The sequence below is a fragment of the Phasianus colchicus genome, chromosome 6 (genome assembly GCF_987193195.1).
Source record: "Phasianus colchicus chromosome 6, bPhaCol1.hap1.1, whole genome shotgun sequence".
In the NCBI taxonomy this organism is placed as follows: Eukaryota; Metazoa; Chordata; class Aves; order Galliformes; family Phasianidae; genus Phasianus; species Phasianus colchicus.
This window is the reverse complement of record NC_143441.1, coordinates 4,565,438-4,588,613: the sequence shown is the minus strand read 5'-3', so window position 1 is coordinate 4,588,613 and position 23,176 is coordinate 4,565,438. Positions and strand designations below refer to the sequence as shown.

Genomic DNA, 23,176 nt, shown 5'->3' with positions numbered 1-23,176 from the left:
CTGTATTAATAGCATACCAGTTCAGCTGTAGTCTAAGAGGCATTTAGTTGATTTCTAAAAAAGCATGGAAAAAAATGTCCGTGTATTTTGCTACATAAAATTAGTCATTCCCAATTCAGAAGAAAAATATAAGAGATGGATATGGAAAAATGAATGGTGATAAAATAAACTGTTCTACCATCGCCACATTTAAGTCTAAGCTGAAGCATGCAGGTTACAATAAACTTCAGGACCTTCACAAGACGAAGTTTCTCTGTAGGAAGGATAGGGGCAAAATGCTGTAAACAAAAACAAGAATCCACTAGAAGTAAGGCAACTGTGTAAGGCACACCAATGGTTTGTTAGTTAAAAAAAAGCATATTTTTGCAATAGTATCTGGGAAGACAATCCGGACTTGGTATGTTCTTATGGGTCACCTCTATCATCTGCATTAAGTATCAAACTTTTCCTTTCTTTTTCTTTTCCAGTGTGTTAGGTATTATCATCCATCACTACCTAGATGCAAAGGAAGTGGCACACAGTGAGCAAAGAGGAAGCTGAGGTAAAAAGCAGAAGGAGCAAATTCACTGATCACGCAGCATACTGTCTCCTGAGGAAAGGAAAATCAAGGTGCAAAGTAGTCCTGTGCCACAGGCATCTATCTGTAACCGATGGTCTACTGAAGTATAATGCCAAGTAATCATGAGTTTCAATAAGCCACAGTTCTCCTGTACTGCCTAGACCTACACAGACCCATACATATACTTGTTTCACACTGGGAAGCAGTAGGCCTTTCATAATAATCTCCTACATACACTATTAGTTCTAATTAATCCATCAACGTTGAATGTATTTCTCACACAAAACACTTTCCAAAGCATGCCAGTGAGAGCCCCAGTAATGCAGATCTTTTACTTCCCACAAACCATTGGTTTCCAATTCCTAGGACTAAAGATAAAAATGAACAGTGTCAGTCAATGGCAGAAAAACTCTCTCTGTGCAATGTCTTTTTGTAACTAATGATCTGAAAAATGACTGTGGGAAAAGAGACATTAATGTTTTGTTTAAGTTGCCTTTGCCACATCTGCTTTCACCACACACATTAATATCCACAAACTCTCACACAAAACATAAAAAAAGCCATGTGGACCTACGGAAACATTCAGTATTAAGCACCAGGCTTATAGAAACACACTGCAAAGAAAGGATCTTTTGAAATGTTATTTCAGAGTTTTGTGACAGAATACAAATGAGATTAATATAGGGATGTCAGCAGCCCATGACGTAGCAGTCTGAAGTGAGGTGTCAAAATGTCCACCAAGAAACAATTTTATTCAGTAAGCCCAACAATGAACAAAGTTGTTACCAGACAGAATGACAATGTTAAATTACAGGGCTGTATATAAATCAGCCAAATTACTTGTGCCCACAGATCCTTAATAAATGACTACAGTGGTGCAGGAGGAGGTAAAGTCAAAGGAAAAAGGCTTTAAGTGGTGGAAGGAGGAAGGAAGCGTGCATCCATTCTACAGCAATTAATACATTACTGCATTTTATACACTGCTCACAAAGATTACACTTGAAATGTGTGGGTAATCTCTGAATAAATTTGTAAAAGTCAAAATTGAACTCCAGCCATCTAGTTTTTCTAAGATCCCACATGTTGCTGAAGTCTGGACATCAAATGTGCAACCAATGTGAAAAGTTAATTCTAGCCTCTTCAGTAGTTTGCATAAAAGCATTCATCCATGGACCATTAGATAAAGTCACTGTAAATAAGTTTTGCCTGTCTTATTTATGAGTGAAAACTAAGTAATTTTTCCCATATGCACATGCATATACAAAAAAAAATATATACTTTCAGAAGTCAGTGCACTGAAGCATTCTGCCAAGCTTCAAGAAGAAGTAAATAAAATGAAACCTCAAATAGGAGGCACAATGATGCACCCATTTCACGCTTTCTTGACAGGTATCTTTTATGTTAAGTAAAAGTCGAGCTAAAAGATGAATTGAAACATTGGGGGGGGGAGGGGAGGAAGGTAAGGCAATGACTTGGCTGCAAACAAAGTGATATGAAAAGGTGATTTGCAAAAAATGCGAGATTTCTCCGTTGCTGCAGACCCCAGCCCATATATTAAATGCATTTGATGATCCCTTCTTGAGAGTATCAGAGTTTAATCATTTTTATGGCATTTTTTTCTTTCAGGGAAAGCTTCTATGCAGTCTGAACTTCTAAAGTAAACACGAGCCGTTGTTAATAAAAAGCAAATCAATAATTTTTGTTAAATTTTAATAATCCTGAAAACCAACAAATAAAACCATCAGCAGCCTGAGCTGAGCTGACAGTTAGCTGCGTTTCTATGACAACCTGGAGGAACAGTACAAGTCCTGACTCACAGCAAAGCCGCCATAGAAGCAGAGTGACATTTACCCCAGACAAGGAAACTCAAGCTTCCCTTTAAAAAGCAAAAAAAAAAAAAAAAAAGACCCACCAAAAATCAATTTCTCAACTAACATGGATTTTTACTAAGTGTACGGCGCTTTTAATTAAAGAGCAGTCCTTTAAACCCATCCTAGAGGAATCTAAACGTTCGAAAATAAATTTTATAGCACTGCCTCTTGTACTGCTGCCAAACGCATCCTTCCACACAGGCTGCCTAAGAAAACACAACAGCCCAGGATCTTGAAATTCTTGTCAAATATTGAGAGGAAAAGAAATACACACTACACAAGATGTTGAAAGTGCTCCACACATGGCAGATTTAAATTCAGAAAGTGCAGGAGTCCCACGGAGCTGACAAGAGGCAACTAGCTTTGGGTTGCTTTAAAGTAAATAATAACCATTTTTCAACCACAGGATCACTAATTTGAAACTCACTTTCCTTTTATTTTTCTCTTTGCCTGTTGCTGCTGAGAAGAAGAACTAGGAAGAACTTGCTCCAAGTATCCACAGCCATTTCCTGTGGGAAGCATGTTTCCAGTTGAAAGAAATATTCTAATTAGCCGGTCAGACCAATCTAAATCCTACTCCTGCTAAAGGCCCTTCTTGCTTTTGAATTTCTGCAATTAGAGAAATTGCTCTTCCCATGCCCATTGTCTAGTAGGTAGGGAGCTTCCTCCAAACTCGTCATCTGGAGCAGATTTATACAACTGAAGGGTGCTGCAAGTGTGCACTAAGTCCTCCAAGGGCCACTATCACCGCGAGGGAAGCAATCTGCCTTTCAACATGCAAGTTTACAGCCTTCTTCAAATATTCTCACCCCAGCTTTGCCTACAGGAGCAACTGCAGTAAAATACTGAGTAGAGAAAATAATCCAAGAATTCATCCTGGCAAAGAAAATATCCAGAAGGAAACTGTGGGCAGCTCCTGGAGTTATTCCATTAGCCCATATTTGCTCCTGCAGCGGCGGATCTGCCCACAGGTCAGTCTGTCACATGAACTGCATGCTCTGCTGATTGTGGATACTCTAATTATGTTACGGGCATTGACAGCAAAGTGTCATCCTTCCTGCACGATTTGTCCTCTAAGTTTTCCAAAGCCTTTATGGAAATAAACGGTGCATACGTTATAAGGCAAGTGCCCTTCATCTTTGCTTGCGCGTTGCCCATCCAGTTCCAGCCAGAATTCCAATTACTGGAGGTGGTCACTCCAGCACTGTTTACACCTTCATGTTTTGACCCTGCAAACCATTAAAATTCAAAGAGAAAAGCAGCCGAGTTAATCACTCCAGTAATTTCAGAGGAGCTACACTCACATCTTACAAAACACAGCCCTGGTGTCGCAGGCTCAGAAGGCCGTGTCTTGAAGAAAGAAAAAGAAAAAAAAAAGAACCCAGCTCATTTTCATACTTTCAAATTCATCACAATTTGAGAAATTTTAAGGAAAATATTACATTGCCTCATTTCCTTCTAGCTTAGGGGACATTAGAAACGCTTTGCTGTCCAATTGCAAAGACAGCATTTCTTGACATTTAACGCAGGCCAGATCTGTGGAAGCCCATGTAGAATCTATTAGGAAATTATTTTCTTTCCAAAACCAATTTTCACTCAGAACAAGAAATTAAACTGACTAGTTACAGCTCCAGAATTGTTTGTTCACAAACTTGTGACAATCTTGAGTCAAACCAAAGAAATAAATTCCATTTATTTTGGGGTTGAGGTTCAAAGAGCATCCTCCATTATGCAAAATTTAAACAATCACATCCTTTGTAGTTTGCTGAGGGTATTTAATTCACTTACTACAGAAATCACAGAATCACATGATGGCCAATGTTGGAAAGGATCTCAAGGATCATGAATCTCCAACCCCCTATCTGACAACAAATAAAATATATAATAAATAAAATATAAAATAAAATATATAAAAAGGCTTCTAGTCCCAGAATGCAGTCTTCATGGAAAACTACTTAATTCTCTTCTATACATACCGAAGCACAAAGTCCAGAAAAATATATAGAACTCAGTTAGTAAGATCACCTACTGCTTTTCTGATCAAATCTAGGCTCTCTCAGCAGCTTCTTGACCAAAAGGATAAAAATCTCCAAGCTTTAGCTTTTTATAGAGGTGGTGTCTTCATCGGAGGGCTGTAATGGTTTTATACATTTTATTTTTGAGCGTCTTTTCTCTACAAATCCCCCAGCTGACATGGGACTAATGAGTACTCATTGGAGAGGGTGGTACCCTGTTGAGAAGAGGGAAGGGAGGAACTTCTAACACCTTCCAGCACCTCTGAGAGCTGCGCTATCAGCAGGCATTTGCACAATGTGCCTGAGCCACAGGCCATGGGCAAGCGCTTCCTTTTCCTGTACCAGGGCAGGAATGTACTGGGAAGGCTGCACAATGCTCAGCTTGGAGTCACTGGGATCCGAAAAGCAAGGCTATTGCAAGACGTATGAGGAAGCTCGTAATGCCCAACAACATAGTAGATAAAACAAAACTATTGATTTCACCTCATTACTACGCCTAGAGATTTCTTACACTGGCTATAATGACCATAATATCTCCTTTGGTCCAGTAACAAAATGTTATGATTATTTTCAGTCTTTTATCTTCTGCAGCTCAGATCCCAAACCTTTCTCACGGTCTTATCTCCCTTCATTCAGATTCAACAGATATCAAAGCACTGACTCATAAACAAATCTGATTTCAGGTTTGCTAAGCCTCATTCCCACAAATTTTTAGAGAAAACAGTCTCCTTGTAGTGAGAGGCTCAGGAAAGGAGATTCACTGCTCTATCACTCAGTTATCTCTAGTCCTCATTACCCAGACTGTATTTAGCATGAGCTCAGCCCCCAGACCATATTTAACCTACACTCAGCCTAGACAAGCTGGTAATCCAGATTATCAGACACAAACTTCTCCAGTAGCATCCCAGGAATGTCTTTAATCATTTCTTAATTCCTGCTTTACTGTATTTCACAAAGAGTTACAAAAAGATAACATATGCTAGAGAACATTGCCCATTTGTAAGACATGGGAATACAACTAGTGAATTACAAAGTGAAACCAAGGAACAGTATGGGACATAATAAGCAGGGGATTTAATATTCTTAAAGCAGTTTTAAAAATTATAAAAAGGCAGCTTTTAACAAATTGTTAATGTCTGTTGATGATTTAAGTAACATCATAATGTGATAACAGAGTTTGGAGATCCCTTCAATCTCCATTTCAGACCAAGTCTCCAAGTCCCAAGTTCAGTAATAATACTGAGTAGTTAGACCCCAATTATTGTTAAAAATCATTTAAGGACAATCTTTATTTGCAATGAAAACAGCAATTATTTGTGTTGTGCTTTTCTAGCTAATATTTATGTTCCATTATTGTAAAAATAGTATTGGGTCACTATTTTGTATAATCAAGAAACAGAGATTGCCATTCAGAATCCCAGTCTTCCTGATCTTCCCGGTTGCTTATTTCTTCATTTTACCTTCTTTTAAAAGAAAAGAAAAACAAATCCCAAAGCAAAACCAGAAGAAAATACGCTGCTATCCACTGTTAAGGGACAGATATCCACTTGTGCTCAATAGACAAGTGACACAGGGCCAACAAGGAGAATCATAGTAGAATATCCAAATACAGTAAAGTGCAACTTCATCATCACTGCTTTTCCACCCTATATTACAATTTCCAGATTTCTGTTCCTGTCTCAATGGTAAAGAGACTACCTGTGTCATTTTCAGGATTAGCATCCTGACTCAATTTTTCTCAGTGCAATCTCTAACAGTAGAAAAATGCTTAAATAATTTAAAAATAAATAAATAAATAAATATAACCTATTCCTCAAAAGCCTTTAACCATCAAAAGCCCGGTTTGCTAGATAGTAAAGGATCTAAAACAAAGAGTTATTGCAAGTTGTTGTCTTATTTACTGTGCTGAATTTAAATATTATGTGCTTTACTGGACTCCCTTGAGGCTAGAAGTGACTGAGAGAACAGAAACTTCTTTCCCTCTAGAACTTCCATACTGAAGTTTAGTCCCACATGGAAATCTTAACAAAATACTAAAAATGCATTAGTTGGTTTAAGAAATGAGAAGTGCAAAGAGACTTTCATCTTAAAGGTCCCTGCTCAGCAGCGCAGGCTTGCCCTCCCAGTGATTCCCCTGACTCCCCAGCTCCCTCTGCAGAACAGCTACAGTGCTCTGCAGGGACAACTGGACAGAGGTGGGGATGATGGTTTTACCCACTTGGTGGAGTTACCAAAGTCCAACCAGTCCTCACTTAGCATCAAAACCTTCTTGGCAAAGAAAAAATGATGAGCCATTATCATTGGTGACTCTCTGCTAAAGGGAGCAGAAGGACCAGTATGCAGACCAGACCCTCTACAGAGGGAGGTCCCTACCAAGGGCTTGGACTAAAGATGTAAGGAAGAAACTTCCTTCCCTAGTTCGACCCTCAGATTACTATCCCCTATTATTGTTTCAGGTAAGCAGTGATGATATAGGAAGAGCTCCCCTAAGGACTGTGAAAAACGACTTCAGAGCCTTGGGGCAACAGGTAAGGGGTTCAAGAGCACAAATTGCGTTCTCCTCTATCCCTCCAGTTACAGGGAATTATGAGGGACTAAACATGAAGGGCCAGTGGATAATACTTGGCTCACTCTGCTCAATTTACATGAGCCCAGGTCTGCTGGCCACCAACAGAACTTATCCCACCAAAAGAAGGGGGTCTTACAATGGGAGTTGGGAAGGTTAATTGATAGAGCTTTAAACTAGGAAAAAAGGGGGGAGGAGGGGTGTAACTCAGGTAACTAGTATGGAGTCTGTGTGCCAGTGCTTGTAGGAGGGGGATATATGGTGTGCCAGTATAATCCCACAGCTTTGTGTCTTGTGAAGGAGGAGGATGACTTTGGCTGGAACTCAGGAACAAAGGAAAGTTTACAGTCTTTGGAAGAGTGGATAAGCAACTTATGACAATTACAAATATGTAGTGAAGCTGTGCAGAGAGAAAATTAGAAAAGCCAAAGTCCAGCTAGAACTGTTGCCGAGGGCAACATGGTAACCAAGGATCAGGATAAGGCTGAGGTACTTAATGCCTTCTTTGCCTTAGTCTTTAATAGTAAGACTCCCTGGGTATACACTCTGCTGGGTGAAACACTGGTTGCATGACTGGGCCCAAAGAGCTGTGGTCAGTGGAGTTAAATCCAGTTGGCAACCAGTCACAAGCGGTGTCCCCCAGGGCTCGGTATTGGGGCTGCTTCTATTTAACATCTTTATTAACCATCTTGACGAGGGGATTGAGTGCACCCTCAGTAAGTTTGTACATGACACCAGGTTGGGAGGGAGTGTTGATCTGCCGGAGGGCAGAAAGGCACTACAGAGGGACCTCGATAGACTGGATCAATGGGCCAAGGTTAACTGAGTGAGTTTCAATAGGGCCAAGTGTCAGGTCCTGCATTTTGGTCACAACCAGCCCAGGCAACCCTGCAGGCTTGGGGAGGAGTGGCTGGAAAGCTGCCTGGTGGAAAGGGACCTTGGTGTACTGATGGACAGTGGGCTGAATGTGAGCCAGCAGTGTGCCCAGGTGGCCAAGAAGGCCAATGGCATCCTGGCTTGGATCAGGAATGCAGTGGTGAGCAGGACCAGGGAAGTCATCCTGCCCTGTACTCGGCACTGGTGAGGCCTCACCTCGAGTGCTGTGCTCAGTTTTGGGCACCTCAGTACAGAAAGGACATGGAGGTGCTGGAGCAGGTCCAGAGAAGGGCAGCAAGGCTGGTGAAGGGCTTGGAGAATATGGCCTATGAGGAGAGACTGAAGGAACTGGGGCTGTTTAGTCTGGGGAAAAGGAGGCTGAGGGGAGACCTTACTGCTCTCTTCCTATAGCTGAAAGGTGCTTACAGCAAAAGGGACATCGGTCTCTCCTCACTGGTGACAGGACAAGAGGAAATGGCCTCCAGTTGCACCAGGGGAGGTTTAGGTTGGATATCAGGAAGAACTTCTTTACAGAAAGTGTTGTTAAGCACTGGAATAGGCTCCCCAAGGAGGTGGTTGAGTCACCATCCCTGGATGTGCTTAAAAACTGTTTGGATGTGTTGCTCAAGGACATGATTTAGTGGACGATTGTTAGAGTTAGGGCAGTATGTTGGACTGGTTGTGGTTGGACTTGATGATCTTTAAGGATTTTTCCAGTCTGAGCAACTCTATGATTCTGTGATTCAAGTCACCCACTCAAATGCTGGTACTGCAGCAGCAAATGAAAGCTATAAACATTTGATGTCTAATTCCTTAGCCTGGCTAGCCAAAAACTGAAAAGGCAGTTTCCTTCAAAACAAAGCCATATTTTGAAATTACTGATTTCAAGTGACAACCTTGGTAACAATATCAACAAAGATGCAAATCATTGAGGTGGGCAGGGGAGACAGTTATCTTTGTAAAAGACCTGGTTACACAGACTGCTGCATTTTAATGCTGTGTAAACACGGGCTCTGCAAGAAGTAGCTTGGAATAAAAGCCACAATCATTCAGAATAGATACCAAAAAAGACTGAGCTACCTATCTGTATAATTGGTTGGACTAGAAATTCCATAACTACTGATATTCAAAACAACAAGACAAAAGAATGAAAATTCCAAACCATGAAGTCACATTTGGGACTTATGCAGCTAAAAACCATTTTCCTCTAGTTCGGTGGTGAAAATTCAGTGATGTTAGCTCAGTGAAGGAAGTGAAGTGCATAACCTGCCATCCAGCTTCTTTATGATTCCTCTAAGGCAAATCACCAATACCTTCCCATCCTCTGGTTGTAAAATTGGCAAATCTGGATTACAGTGTTAAATTTCACACAGCACTTTTCCTGTTCTCCCATGCATTTTCTTCAGGGATTTATTTAATCCCTCAGCCTCTTTGGGAAAATGCAGATATACACCAGGAGCAAGGAATTATGATGATATGGCTGCCTGTGAATATGTATCAAAAAGGGCTGCATTCAGAGTATGAAATAACATGCGGAAGAAAAGCAAAGCACTGAGCATTTTATTTCTTCTCAAAACTGTTGTGGTATGCAGAATGCCACACTAAATTTCCAGAACACCAATTGAAGATACACTCGCACAGGTTTGAAGCTGGTCATCAGCCAAGTTGTGAAGCAGAAATAACACAGACAACATACTGCACACGAGCAATCATTATAAATGGCACGTAATAGAAAAAGAAGTAAAGTCCATATAGTAAGACTTGGTTCCAATTCAACTCCCACCAATTTCTTTTCTTTTACTGATAGTTTTGTGCAGGGCAAAAAACATCCGAAAACTTTTTCACTATTCCACTTCAGCAATGAAAAAAAAAAACCAAAACAAACAACACCACAGGATCAGTCCATCCACTTCAACCGTACCATACTCAGAGGCAGCACAGGACAGGATGTTTTATCTTCCACGTCCATCCAGGAGTGAAAAATCCAAACAGTTCAACTCTCAACAAAACTACACATTTCTACTTGTATTTTCCCTCTGCTGAGTAAGGAACTTGGGCAAGCATTTGTTTCCTTCACAAACCCTACTTGAGCAGTTGCCACCTCATGATGTACTGCATATGAAAGCCCTACAGTGTGGTTTTGGGAACAGTAATTTTTAAAGTTACTTTCACCAGTGAAAGAGCTAGAAGGCTCACAGCTGAATTTTCCCACTTCTTTCCATTTTCTACCCCTCACTGTTATTATTCCACCCAAATGAATGCATTTAGTCTTTTGGAAAGGCCACATCTGCATACTGTTAGCACACCAGCTTTGCAATTGCATTTCATTTCTCTAACCTGAGCAGTATTTTTACTTTTTATGTATTCCACAACACACAGGCAGAATAGGTACTTTGGTTAATATTAATAGCTCATTAAATGAAGAATGTAATTTTCACCCAAAACCAGAAGATATTAAAAGAATTTAGCAATAATCCATTTTTCCTGCAAGTCAATCCTCTAACGATGTATATTATGTTAGTTACTAGTCACTGTAAACTTGTTTTTCTAATTAATATATGAAAAAATTCCATTTAAACTTCAATAAATAATTTACCACGCTCATCCTACTGACTCAAATTGATAAATAATTTGCATGATACATTTTCTCATTAATAAGGAGGATAACTTTCTATTTGGAATTTATATGTATTTTCCTTCCTTTCTCCCTATTTAAAAGGCCAACGTCACTTAAAGCCAAGCAAGGAGAAGCAATGTCTCTCCAGACTGCTCAGGTATGTGAAACAGAATATGTTTCCTAAGTATTTTTCTCCTGGCTTATGTTTTTAAAACTGGAAATTAAAAAAAAAAAAAAAAAAAAAAAGCAATCTAGTATAGAGTTATTCAATAATAAAGACAGAAGGCATGACGACATGAAATGATTTACAAAAGGTCAGACAGAAAACAAAAAACTGCAAGTTGGACTGAATTACGGTAGCCAAGTCTACTCATTAATTTTTGTTGCAATGGTGATGCTCCTTCAAAAGCTTACTAGCCACAGAAGAGCTCACCTCTTCCAGCCCAGTGCTCAGCACTCCATGTTAAGAGGACATTTTGATGGAAACTGAGTATGACAAGGAGCTTTTTTTTACCAGATGCTTTATTTACTTGAAACGATTTAATTGCTTTGACCTAATCCAGACCTAGCATACAAGACAAAGATCTGGAGAGCACTGAAAAGGAAAAGAAAACATCAAGGCTTTTTTTTGTTGTCCTCCTTTTAATGCTTACACATTTCATAACTGTGTTCAAGTTCAGATCTGTTTTCAAAAACTTGAAGAATAAAAACACTATCAGTTGCACTGGAAGAAGTGTATGGCCGTGAGATATCTTTAAGCCCACATAAGCTCTCTGAACACTGGGTTAACAAAGGATTTCTACAATAACTTCCCCTTTGTAAATTCTCCTATGATGTAGTAATATGGTGTTTAAATAGCTAAAAGAGAAAATTAAATGAACATATCCTTTTCACAAGGGATGAGCACTCAAAGATCAGGAAACAGGCAAAAAAATTAAGACTGGGAGACATAAAAATGGAAGTGGTGGAAGTGCTCAAATGGAAACATACCATGCTATGCAGCACAGAGATACGATGAGTAACAAACACAAATACCTAATAAAAAAGAGCAAAGCACATATCAATGCAGCATTTTAAGAATACAAATTACTATTCTTCAAAACTTTTTGCATAAAATGAGCATCTACCTTCCTCGTTTGCTTCAGCAGGCCGAAAATACAGAAGAAAAACTTAAGTCTGCAGTGCAAGGCACACAAAAATCAGTGAAATTCCTCACATAATCACAGAGTTTTTTATGAGACAAAGCACTAGTTTTATGATTCCACTGACACTTCTTTTGAAAAAAGTCCCTGTAATGGAAATAAGTACTGGAACAGGACCATCTGCTCATATGCCAAATAGTAAATTAGAAAGGAAGAAACAACATTAATAAATAACTAGCCAAATTTCAGGATGATAACTTAGCTCTGATTCTCTCATGAAGAAAGAAGGCTCCATTTCATGAATTTCATTTAATTAGTTGAAAGTAAAAGAATATTTTCCTCAGGACACTTTACAATGGTCCATTATGTAATGTAACAGGATTCTCTTATTAAACGCAACTTTAAAAGCAGCTACAACTTTACTGCCAGAAAAATGCTCTTTTGCATCTCACTTTACCACCATGTTGCACTGCTACAGAAGAAAGCTTGAGTACTTCCTTACAGATTTATTAGCATCATCTTTTAAATAACTAGCAAAACCTAAGACGGATCTGCCAGAAAGAAAGCAACTCAATTAAGGAGAGCAGGATTTTACTGAAACAGACACAGTGCAAAAACAGAGAGATAATTTGAAATCAGAAAGTCAGACTACACATAATTTTTAAGACTTTTTTTCCCTTCCACAGTTTATGAGTAGCCCAAAGTTAGATTACTTTCTTGCCTATTTTTAAGGCATCGTATGTGAAGGTCCCAACATGCAGCCCTAGGTGCTGCAGAATAAAATCAAACAAGCTGTTGGAAGGACATTGTACTAGGACTTTTCTGACAAACAAACCTGAGCAGGCTCAACCTCAAATGCAGCCCACTTGATAATGAAGCTGTGAGAAGTAAAGCAAGCATACTTCATAAGCACGATGTGCAACACACCACACAGAAGAAAACCAAACCAAAACAACAAATGAACAAAATGAAACACACAACCAAGAAAATGATTGAGCAGAAATACATAGCAGGCCAAGTAGGTTTTCCTTTTGAAAGCTACAATATAGCATTAGATACACAGCTTCCTCATCTTATCATCCTGTCTAAATGAAAATTAGGTTTACAAAACACCATAAGATATGTAAGGATATGAAATAAAAGTCTAAGTTGTACTGTAGTTATCAGGAAAGATGTACTGCACTTCTATAAGTGCTGACACACACTGAGATGCCTGCATAACATCTGAACAGATGCACCACCTCTGCTAATGAATACCTCTTGATTTTACACATTCTGACTTAAGCAGATGGGAAGTACTGAACACATCTAAGCAGCCTTGAGAACTGAATTTACTAGGAAGAGAGAGTTGTAACCAAACTTACAGCGAGAGGCTCTTAGCTGACACATATTCAAAATGGTCACGTTTGTGGACTCCCACATTTGAGGTTTATTATAAAGCTTTACCTCCGAGCCTATGCAAACAAACATTCTGGCGTTTGATAAAGAACATGCCATTCAAAATAAATCAAGCAGGTAGCAAATTAGGATTAGCATGTTATTTACTAACTGCTAATAAAGGAATGACATTAAAGGAGTTGCTGCATAAAAGAGAATCACTGCGCATTTGATTCTTTAATAACGCAACGGCACAGCAATGTAAGAAGTAAAAAAAACAAAACACTATATTCTGTATTTTATTTATACATCCAGTCCAGACAGGGACATCATTTACTCAAAAACAGTTACTTAAAATTATCTTCCTCCATAATAAAATAGATTTCTTTAATATAACCTGTATACATCATACATTCTCTGAAACCAACAGTAATAACTTTGAATTTTATGGAAACAATTTAAATGAAATTAAGTGCAACCAGTTGTATATGTAAAAACCTTTATTACTGCGATGGCAAGACCTCTACAAAATCCATGCCTTAAATATTATTTTTAACAGTTCAAAGAGGACACTGGCTGCAAGGATTAGAGACCCAGCTCCTAGAACTGTCCCTATAAGATCCATCCCAATCCATGTGCCACCCAAAAGAAATCACATAGTTTTACAAACACAAGAAGTAAGAGCGAAGCTATCAGCTTGCCCTTCAAATAGTACTAATAAACATTAACAACGTTTAGACGTGGTGGTCCTAGCACTATTTTTTATTCCACCTTTGGTTAGACAGAAGCTGCATCATACTTATTTTTCTTTGAAGTAAAAATAAACAAAAGTTCAATAACCTGGTAACCCATTTGTATTAATTCCACTGTAAATTATTCATTTGAAATAGACTAAAGTGTTAAAAGGTTACTAAAACACTAGAAACACAGGCCCTCATTTGCAATAGGCTTTAAAGCTGCAAAAACTGACAGGGAGTCATACGCATTATTCCGTGAATATCAGCCCTTCAGAGGAGATTATTCTTCTACATAATGCTGAGCATTTGGTCTGGTCACTGTTTACAAGCACTTCACATTAAGGCCCCTCCACATTCAGTGTGGGTCTAGAATGAAAATATTTCACACTAGGCAAAAAGTCATAGGTCATGGAATGGCCTGGGTTGAAAAGGACTGCAGTGATCATCTACTTTCAACCCCAAAATAGTCGGTTCTCAGCAGCTGCTCCACACAGCAACACACTGGGGCCAAAGGAATCTCTGCTTCTTCATTGGAGCAGCCTACAGTGCCACCACAGCCACTCATGGAAAGCAGAGGAAAAAGTTATTCCACAGTCATACAAAGTACCCCCTTGCTAAAAGATTCTTTCAAAAACCACTACTCTGGCCTCTGTACAATCCACCACTCTGCAGATGAGGATTTCTGCCTGCTTAGTACCTATGCCTGAAGTGTGAAGATTTGGCACTAGATAGAGAAAATATTTTAATGTAGTATTAGTGCATATATAATTATACTGTCAATTAAATTTTCAGTTCTTTCATATGGAAACAGAAGTGCATACACTTGAATTTTTCTCTTAATTCACTTTCCTACAATGTGGCGACTGCAATTTTAAATATAAAAAAAGCATTTAATAGTAAATCACAGCTCCTTTTCAATAATTGAAGTGTAGCTTAACATTCCTTGCTATACTGGACCAGCAGAACTTCTAAATAAGCAGCTATCAAAACAAACCAGTGACTGCTGTATTTTTCCAAACCGACAGAGGACTAGCAGGCTTACCTCAGATTCATCTGTTGATTCCTCATTAGACCTGGTTTCCTGAAAACAGTGCAAAGAAAAAAGAGAATATTAGCTAAGTACATACATAACCCTAAGTGAATGAGAAACAGTTCCCTTTTTAAAGTATTTTTTAAGCCTTTAATAAGAGAGAAAAATGAAAGCAACTCAAAGTTCAGTGTTTTGAACGTACCAGAAGTTATCCTTCCCATCACACCTACACCATGGGCATCTAACCTAGTGCCACACTGACACTCAGTGGCACCAGGTGACTATGAGACTGCTGTTCCCTGCCCTAAAAGGAATGGTGAAGCATGCCCTTTGCGAAAGCCTTCCTTCCCTCCAGAAGCAGTAAGTTTTACAAAGCAATACCTTTGTGGTTTGACTCCTGAAGCAGAATGGCATTTTCTTGTTATCCAGCAACAAGCTTCTGCATTCAACTATTAGTACAGTTATTTTAAAACTAAATAACTTCAAGCCATTTTCCACAGAAGTCAGAATTTAGTGATTTCTTCCTTCCTATCATATATCAACGCAAACCAAGTGGCTTTCCCTTGCCTTTGAAGCAACTGTACCTTTAAAGCATCTCTCTGTGGCAAGACCATGAATCTTACTGTCCTACCAAAAAAAAAAAAAAAAATCTACGTTGACTCCTGCTAATTTCTCACCTGTCCACTGGTAAAATCTGCTGATGTAATACCTCCTCAAAGAAGTCAGCAAAATGAAGATTTACTTAACATACTTAATGCTATCAATTGCAATAAAAGGTTGCAGCTAACACGCTGACAGTGAATGGAAGCATTTCAACAACAAAATATGATACAAGCAAAGAATGAGCAAGCTAGAAGGCAGCATTTCAAATCTTATAAAGTAATATTTGGATACTATGATAAATAGGTAGGGAATTTCACCTGAGAAGGAAAAAAGAAAAAGAAAAAAAAGTTACCAACAGTTTAAGGAGAAAGGAAACAATTAATGCACTGATGACCAGTGTCATCTTTAGTTTGCCACTTTATTTATTTTCCCCATTTATAAAAGGCACTGACTGTCACCTCTAGGCAGAAAGCAAATGCCTGCAAATGCCTCATCTGCATTACTGGAGGTTCACCTTTAGTGACCATCATAACTGATTACAGATATGGGATATGGGAGAGAAGAAAAGCTGCATTTTGCTACTTGAAACTCACTGTAAGACGTAACCACGATTGCTGCCATCTTACCAAGTACAGCCAGGTCCATCTCTAAACCACATACCCCAGGGAATGGTAATCTACATAGTCTGTATTTACAAGTAGAAATAGGAAAGTGCAAGTAGGAGGAGTACGGAAGTCAAGAAAAGGTGAAAAGGGATTAAAACTCAGGTATCCTTTAAGCTTAGGCTTAACTTTTATCACTGTAGATCAGCCTCTCCATCTGTTCTAAATAGTTACCTTTCAGAAAACAGTAATTTTGTTTTATATGAGTGGAATCTCTGTGCATTTTAAGTTCTATAATAACCAAATGATGAGAGAACTAAAACATCAGGCTGTAACACTGGCAGCCTATTGGACAAGCTATAACAACACACGCAATTTACTGCAAGATATCACTAGATTCTAAACATAAAATTTGCCTGGTTCCTGGACACTAAGATTTGCATACTCAGCTCTTCTGTACAAAAAATGATGTATCTAAATATCAAAATGATGTATCCATTTCACGCAGTTTATATCAGAAGGATAATGTATTTTGGGGAAAAAAAATAATCTGTTTTCTCTAAATAAGCATTTAGAACAAGGGACACTTTTGCTGCTACACAGGACATTTTAGTGCAGTTACACCATTTACATCTTTCCCCATGCTTTTTAATTGTTTTGGTTACTCAGAAAAACAAGAGCTAGGGAAAAAAAGTGACAAGAATTCTCAGAGGGAGCTCACTGAGTTTAAACACCACACAGTCAGGCTCACACAGGTGCACAGCAAAGTTACAGCTTACTTGCTGTTGATCCTTACATCCATTTGTCACTTAAAACAACAAAGATCACATGAAACTGCAAGTCGTTATGTGAAAGGCCATCATTGGCAAATAGTGGCCTACAAAGTCACGGTGCACCAGAAGTTGATTTGAATAAACAATCTATGTGAACCACGAGAATACCAATCCACGCTGCTAACGCTGCTGTATTAGCAAGCCACTGCAATTGCTGCTGCAAAATTTCATAAACAGAACAGAAATTCGGGTAAGTGTTTTATGGTCTTTATGATTAACAAAAGAAAACATCATTGAACAATTCAAAAGGAGTCTCAGCTTGGGCAATAAATGAAGAAACTCTGTTTGTTCCCTGACAGCAGTTTTGCTGAAGGTGTTCAGAATCAACTCATACCAACTAACCCACTTGCTAGCAGCATAATGAGAGAGAAGTTTTTTTCCCCACAATTCTTCTATCAGCACAGGCAAACTGCAGTTGTAACTATCCTGGAGTTTTGTCAGGTTGCTTCCCTCTCTCACCAAATGCACAAAACAAGAGGACTGTACCCTACTTCTGCTTCTAACTGTGGAAAGGAAATTCCTCAGCAGGGAACTGTAGATGACCAGAATCTCAAATCATGTAGGAATAACTGCCATTAGAAGGTCTCAGACTCTAGGGTAAAATCGGAAGCATGCTTCAGACAGATAGCAAATGCTGTTGCTCAGACAGCCTAAGAATAGAGAAAGAGAAAACAGATGAGGAAGTCACAGAAACTTTGCAAAGTAATCTCTAACCATTAGAATCTCTCATCCTTTAGATCCAATATGAATTTTCAAAAGATTTTTTTTAACTTGGCTTTCTAATACAATTGATATCGGGTTTATAAAACCAGATGGTACCAACTGTTCAGACCTATTTACTTAAATCTGCTGGGAGTGGAAAACTGTGAAACTTGGATTTCAAAGAAACCGTGCCACTCCATTCACAACATACACATCCCTTCCAGTCGAGCTGTGCATACACTGCAGAGAAAATAAACAGAAGAGAGCAAGGTACCTTTAACTATATCATGATTATGAAAACACAAACTGCTTTAATCTTTTACTTTACTAAAGGTAAGAAAATTTATCAGGATTGGTTTTATCCCAAGGGCTCTCTGAAGTGTTATTAGTTAAAAGCTTACCAAATTAGACAGAAAAAAAAACCTCCCCCCAAAAGAATCCAGCCTCTCACAACAAAATCTCTGAGTGGAGAAAAGATGGGAACCAATCGGCCAATTTCCTTGAGTTTTAGAGCTCTTCTTCTTCTTTCTGCCTCTCAAGAAGGACAGAAGTCGTGCTGCTCAGCTGCACATCAGAACTAAAAGCCCTAACTGAGCAAACAAATTGAGAAAGTATTCAGGAAGCCAGGGAAATTCATTTCTAGCTTTAATTTTATTGTTTTCTCATCCACTCCAGAGGGACCCTTCCCCTCCTTCAAGCCCCTTACTCTCTCCCCAGCGACAGCGCCAATCACATTTCAATCACCCGACCCCAGCTGCCAGAGATTCTATATCAGATGTCACCTAAACCCAGCACCCCCACCCCGGGCGGTCTGCTTCAGACAAGCCCTGACACTCAGCTAACGAGGGGAAGGACCGGAGGTTTCCCTCGCTTCCTCCTCTATCTCCAGCCCCTGTTGCCGCCACACCACCGGCCCGCGCAGGGCGGGCTGCGCCCCCCGCCCCCCGCCTCCCGCCTCCCGCTTCCCGCTCCCCGCTCCCCGCCCGGCTCCTCGCCCGCCGGCGGGGCAGTGCCCTTACGGCCCCTCTCGGCCTCTACCTTCTCCGCAGCTTCCGCCATGGCGCGGCCAGCTAGCCGTCATGTGAGGGCAGGAAGGCGGAGAGCGGAGGCACCTGGGAAATGTAGTTTGTGCGCTGGCAGGGTTGTCTGTCCTTTTTTTAATCGCCGTTCCCGCGTGTATCTGCCTGTCTGTGAGGATAAGAGCCGTTGACGAGCGCTCACCGGAGCAGCGCTTGGGCTGCTGTGACAGGACAACCTTATAAAGCCTGCATTTCTTTCTACGGTTCTAAGTGCTGCTGCGTTTTCTCTCTTTAAAACTGAAGACCTGAGTGCCGTGAATGAATCTAAACTTTCTTTCTGCGTTAAAATGTAACCAAAGCTAAATAGCATTAGGCAGTGCTTTCAGGCGTTATTCAGGCATTGCCAGTGGGGTTGCCCCAAATGTGAGGTTGATCAACAGTGTTAATGGACCGAGTCCTCACCCTCGCTGTCAAGGCCCAGAATTGAATATAATGCTCAACAACCTGGGCTGTCAGGGTGAAAACACGACTGTAAAGTCACAGAGTGGAAGTTAAATGCAGAAAGCATTACCGTGACATGGTGATGTAATATTGGTGGTGGGTAGACGGTTGAACTAGATGATCTTAGAGGTCTTTTCCAGCCTTAATGATTCCATGATCCTGTGACAGTGAAAATTGTGTGTCTCACTGCCATAGGCAGACTTCGGTCAAGAGGAAGTAGAACTGTCCCTTGAAGACACAGTGAGAGGCTGACGCTGGGTTGAGGACCTTCAGTCAACTGTGCCAGTACAAGAACATGTAACTGTCATGAATTAGATTTAATTTCTAAGGGAGATAATACAAGACAACCTAAATTTTTAATCAGTTAGCAGATACCATCAAGGCATCGTGGCAAAGGAGTACATAAATGCCATCCTGATCACGTGCACGTAGGGACACCACATAGAATCATAGAATGGCTTGTGTTTAAGGGGCATCTAGTTCAAAACCCCAGCCTTGGACAGATTTGCTGCCCACCCGATCAGCCTGCCCAGGATCTCACCCAGCCCAGTCTTGAGCTCTTCCAGAGATGGACATCCACAGCTTCTCTGGGTAACCTGTTCCAGTACCTCACCACCCCCTGACTACGTAAGTTATTTCTAAAATTTAGTACTGTAGACTGCAGTTAGATCTCCTCAAATCCTTCTCTTCTCCAAGCTGAACAAGCCCAACTCCCTCAGTATTTCCTCACCAGAGAGGTACTCCAGCACTTTGATAATCTTCCTGGCTCTCTTCTGGGTCCATTCCAACAGTTCCATTTCTTTCCTATACTGGGGATCCCCAGGCCTGGATGCAGTACTGCAGATGGGGCCTCACAAGGGCAGAGCAGAGGGAGCCAATCACCTCCCTCTCCCTGCTGGCCACCCCTCTTCTGATGCAGCCCAGCAAGCATACTGTTAGCTTTCTGCTCATGTCCAACTTCTTGTCCATCAGGACTCCCAGGCACACTCCTCTGCATGGCTGCTCTCAGTTGAGTTCTTTTCCCAGTCTGTACTTCTATCTGGGATTGCCTTGACTCAAGTGCAATGCCTTGCACTTGGCCTTGTTAAACTTTATTAGGCTCTTGTGTGCACACTTTTTGAGCCTGTCCAGGTCCCTCTGGATTGCATCCCTTCCTTCTATGGTGTCAACTTTACCAAGACCTTGGTGTCATCGGCAAATTTGCTGAGGGTAAGATATTAAGCTGCCATTGTACAAGATGTTGTTAAGACCTCAGCTGAGAAAAAACGTAAATTTCGAGACACTTTTGCTCAAAAAAAAAAAAAAAAAAAAAGATGAATCCAAATCTAGTGGGTGTCAACTCTGTCCATGGCAGGTGTATGGAGCTTGATGATCGTCAATGTCTCTTCCAGTCCAAAGCATTCAGTGATTCTATGAAATGATTTTATGAAAGAGAGCAAAAGACAACTGGAAGGATCACAGAAATTCAGGGTATGTTCTGCTGGCTTTTTCAGTCTAGAAATAAAAAGGAGCTGAAGAGAAAAAAGTGCTATTAAAGTGAAAGGTATGAGAGGAAATAGGTATCATCTGTTTTCAGTACATTTAGGCTGGAAATGAGAAGTAGATTCCTGTGTATCAGACAAATGAGGTCCTCTGGTGAATCTTGCTGACAAGAAATGTAACTGATTACAAGAGTCATAATAAGCTTCTATAAGAGACTGCAAGAGATGTTTGCTGGTAGCTCTGTAGCTTACTCAAGAAAACTCATTCTGGTCTTGTTCTGACCTCCTTGAATCTTTTGAAACGAAGGAAACAATACCATTGCTGTCAATGGATTCAGGATATGTCCTGTATATTATCTGGTACTTGAAGACTGTATATCTAGTGAAAGGAAAGTTTGCCTGGTATCTTGTTTGGTTGTTTTTCTTGTCCCCCGCTTTTAGGAAAAGAAATGATTAGGAGTTTGGAGCTTCAGTTCTGTTGGTTATTTTTTTGTTTTTCTTAAGCAGAGACATTTTGTGATGCATTTTAAACTGGAATGAGCTTTAGTAACTGACTCTAAAAGTGCCAAGAAAAAATAGAGTGTAAGGGAAAGGATGGCAGATCTTGTGAACTTGGCTATTATAACATATAACAAGGCATATTTGTTACGAACAGTCAAAGAAAAGATGTTCCTGTTTTCACTGTACATAGAATAAGTGGTATAAACAATGTGATTTACTTACAGCATACTACTTATTTCTGACAGAAATGTGCAAATGTGTGGGTTTTTTTCTTCTTCTTTTGTCTTAAGATATGAATTCAATCCACCATGATCACATGGTTGTATTGTATCAGGGAAATTTAACATGTTATAATTTGATTCTACTGCCTTTCCCACACCCCATCCTCCAAAAGTGCTGACAGCCATCACGTTGCAATGACAACAGTGGGTCTGAAATTTTTTCAGCACCTCACATGAAGCGCTCAGCATCCTTTGTCCTAAGAGCATCCAAGTCAACTTTTGGAGAGAAAACAGTGAAATGTAGTTTGCCATGAGTGGACTTCATAAATTCACTTCCTGCCTAAGGGAAGTAAATGTTCCAGCCTAACCATAAAAGGTGCTCTATCTGCCAGCATGTGGATCTGAAGTTCTAGTAAAGTTACTTGGCCGAAGTGAGATATGTTTGGGATCTCTGCTTAGGACCTATCTAACTTTAAAGGTTAGGAAGAGCATTTTGGCTTAGATCCTTCCCAAGTGATTGTCTAGCTTTAACTTGATTCACCTTAAATAGCACTTTTCATAAGTCTTTGTAGATAAAGATTTCAGACATACCATGATGATTTTAATGTTTGTAGTACCTAATTTAATTCAAAGTTGACAGGAATACCACAGAACAATTACAAAAGGGTACCGAAACTCCCATCGACTTTCTAAAATTCAAGTCAGTATTTTTTTTATTTACCTTTTGCCACAGAAAATGGAATTATCATTGAAACATGGACCTTGACCATCATTCAGATTCCAAATACTGGCTAGAATTTTTATCTCTTGCTTTTAACACACTTTCTTCCTGACTACTGTGAAACCTAGCAAGTAACAAGTATCCATGCCATTTGGTAGAGATTATTGTATTTCAGGCTCCAAGAGCTCTCAGTTGTTCTCAAGTAGGACTGATTCATCCAACAAAATATTCAGCTGGGTTATCTCTCTCCACTCTCACCACCTCTTATTCAGTAAAAAAAAAGAAAAAAAAAAGAAAAAAAAAAAGAAAAAAAAAGTGGTGTTGTCTGTAATTTAATAGCATTTAAAAACACTATGCTGGATAAAACATAGCTAATATTGTTGTCAGAACAATAGAAGTTCAAAGGCTTTACTCTTGCTGTTTGTTTGTAGACAGAAAATTGCAAAGGCTTTTCTTTTTCTCACTTGCTATCAAAGAATTATTTCTTTGAAGCTACTTTCAATTTGTATCATAGCTTCCCCTTGTACTTCAAAAAAAAAAAAAAAAATCCTGTTTCACCTTCTAGCATCACGAGGTTTTGCAAATGTTTGCTTTCTTCTTTTTAGTCCCCTTCTAAAAACTATTTTATGAAAATTCCTCCTGAAATAAGTAACAGACGTTGACTATAAAGGCTCTTTTAATTATAAATCAAAGAATCATATAAGTATATTTTAATGACTCAAAAGTAGGCAAATCATGCTCATAAAGCTAAGCTCAGATGCAAATCTTCATAGCATAGTCATTAACAAGGATAAATAAGTATTTTTTTGTTAAACATAGGAAGGAGTACAATATGAACATCATTGTAACTGTCTTCTTTAATTGGAGCTAAAGATTATCTTGTGTAGTTTGCCATATCATCAAAAAGGCAAAGAAAGAAAGGGAAGTACACAATATTGCTATGTCCCACCACCATGGCAAATGTAACTACATATAAACAGTTTTCCATTTTTATAAGAAAGAGGGATAAAGATATCAAAAACTTTCCTACAAATTCTTTTAAAAAGTTGATCTCTGTTCCCACACATATTGACACTTTTCAAAATTACAGTGAATTATTTTCAGATCTCTCAGAAATAGCATTTTACTTAATCTTTTCTTCCTTCTTCCAACCCTCTCTCCCTGTGTTTCTTCTGCTTCTTTCTTTCCTCTCCACTCTCAGG

The 23,176-nt window shown here is 39.5% G+C and overlaps 2 protein-coding genes across 2 annotated transcripts in view; one reads left to right on the top strand and one right to left on the bottom strand.

The window, feature by feature from the left end:
* The window catches only part of VPS41 (VPS41 subunit of HOPS complex), a 107,899-nt gene extending 89,202 nt beyond the window's left edge, over positions 1–18,697 (bottom strand). The window contains exons 1-2 of the mRNA XM_031599405.2: positions 18,569–18,697; positions 14,803–14,841 (exon numbers count right to left, since the gene is read on the bottom strand). Coding sequence (XP_031455265.1) covers positions 14,803–14,841; positions 18,569–18,589 — 60 coding nt within the window. The 5' untranslated portion in view covers positions 18,590–18,697. The remainder of the gene's footprint in view (positions 1–14,802; positions 14,842–18,568) is intronic.
* A 124-nt stretch (positions 18,698–18,821) lies between these two features.
* The window catches only part of POU6F2 (POU class 6 homeobox 2), a 338,317-nt gene continuing 333,962 nt past the window's right edge, over positions 18,822–23,176 (top strand). Inside the window, exon 1 of the mRNA XM_090142231.1 lies at positions 18,822–19,677. The gene's annotated coding sequence lies outside the window, so the exon portion shown is untranslated. The remainder of the gene's footprint in view (positions 19,678–23,176) is intronic.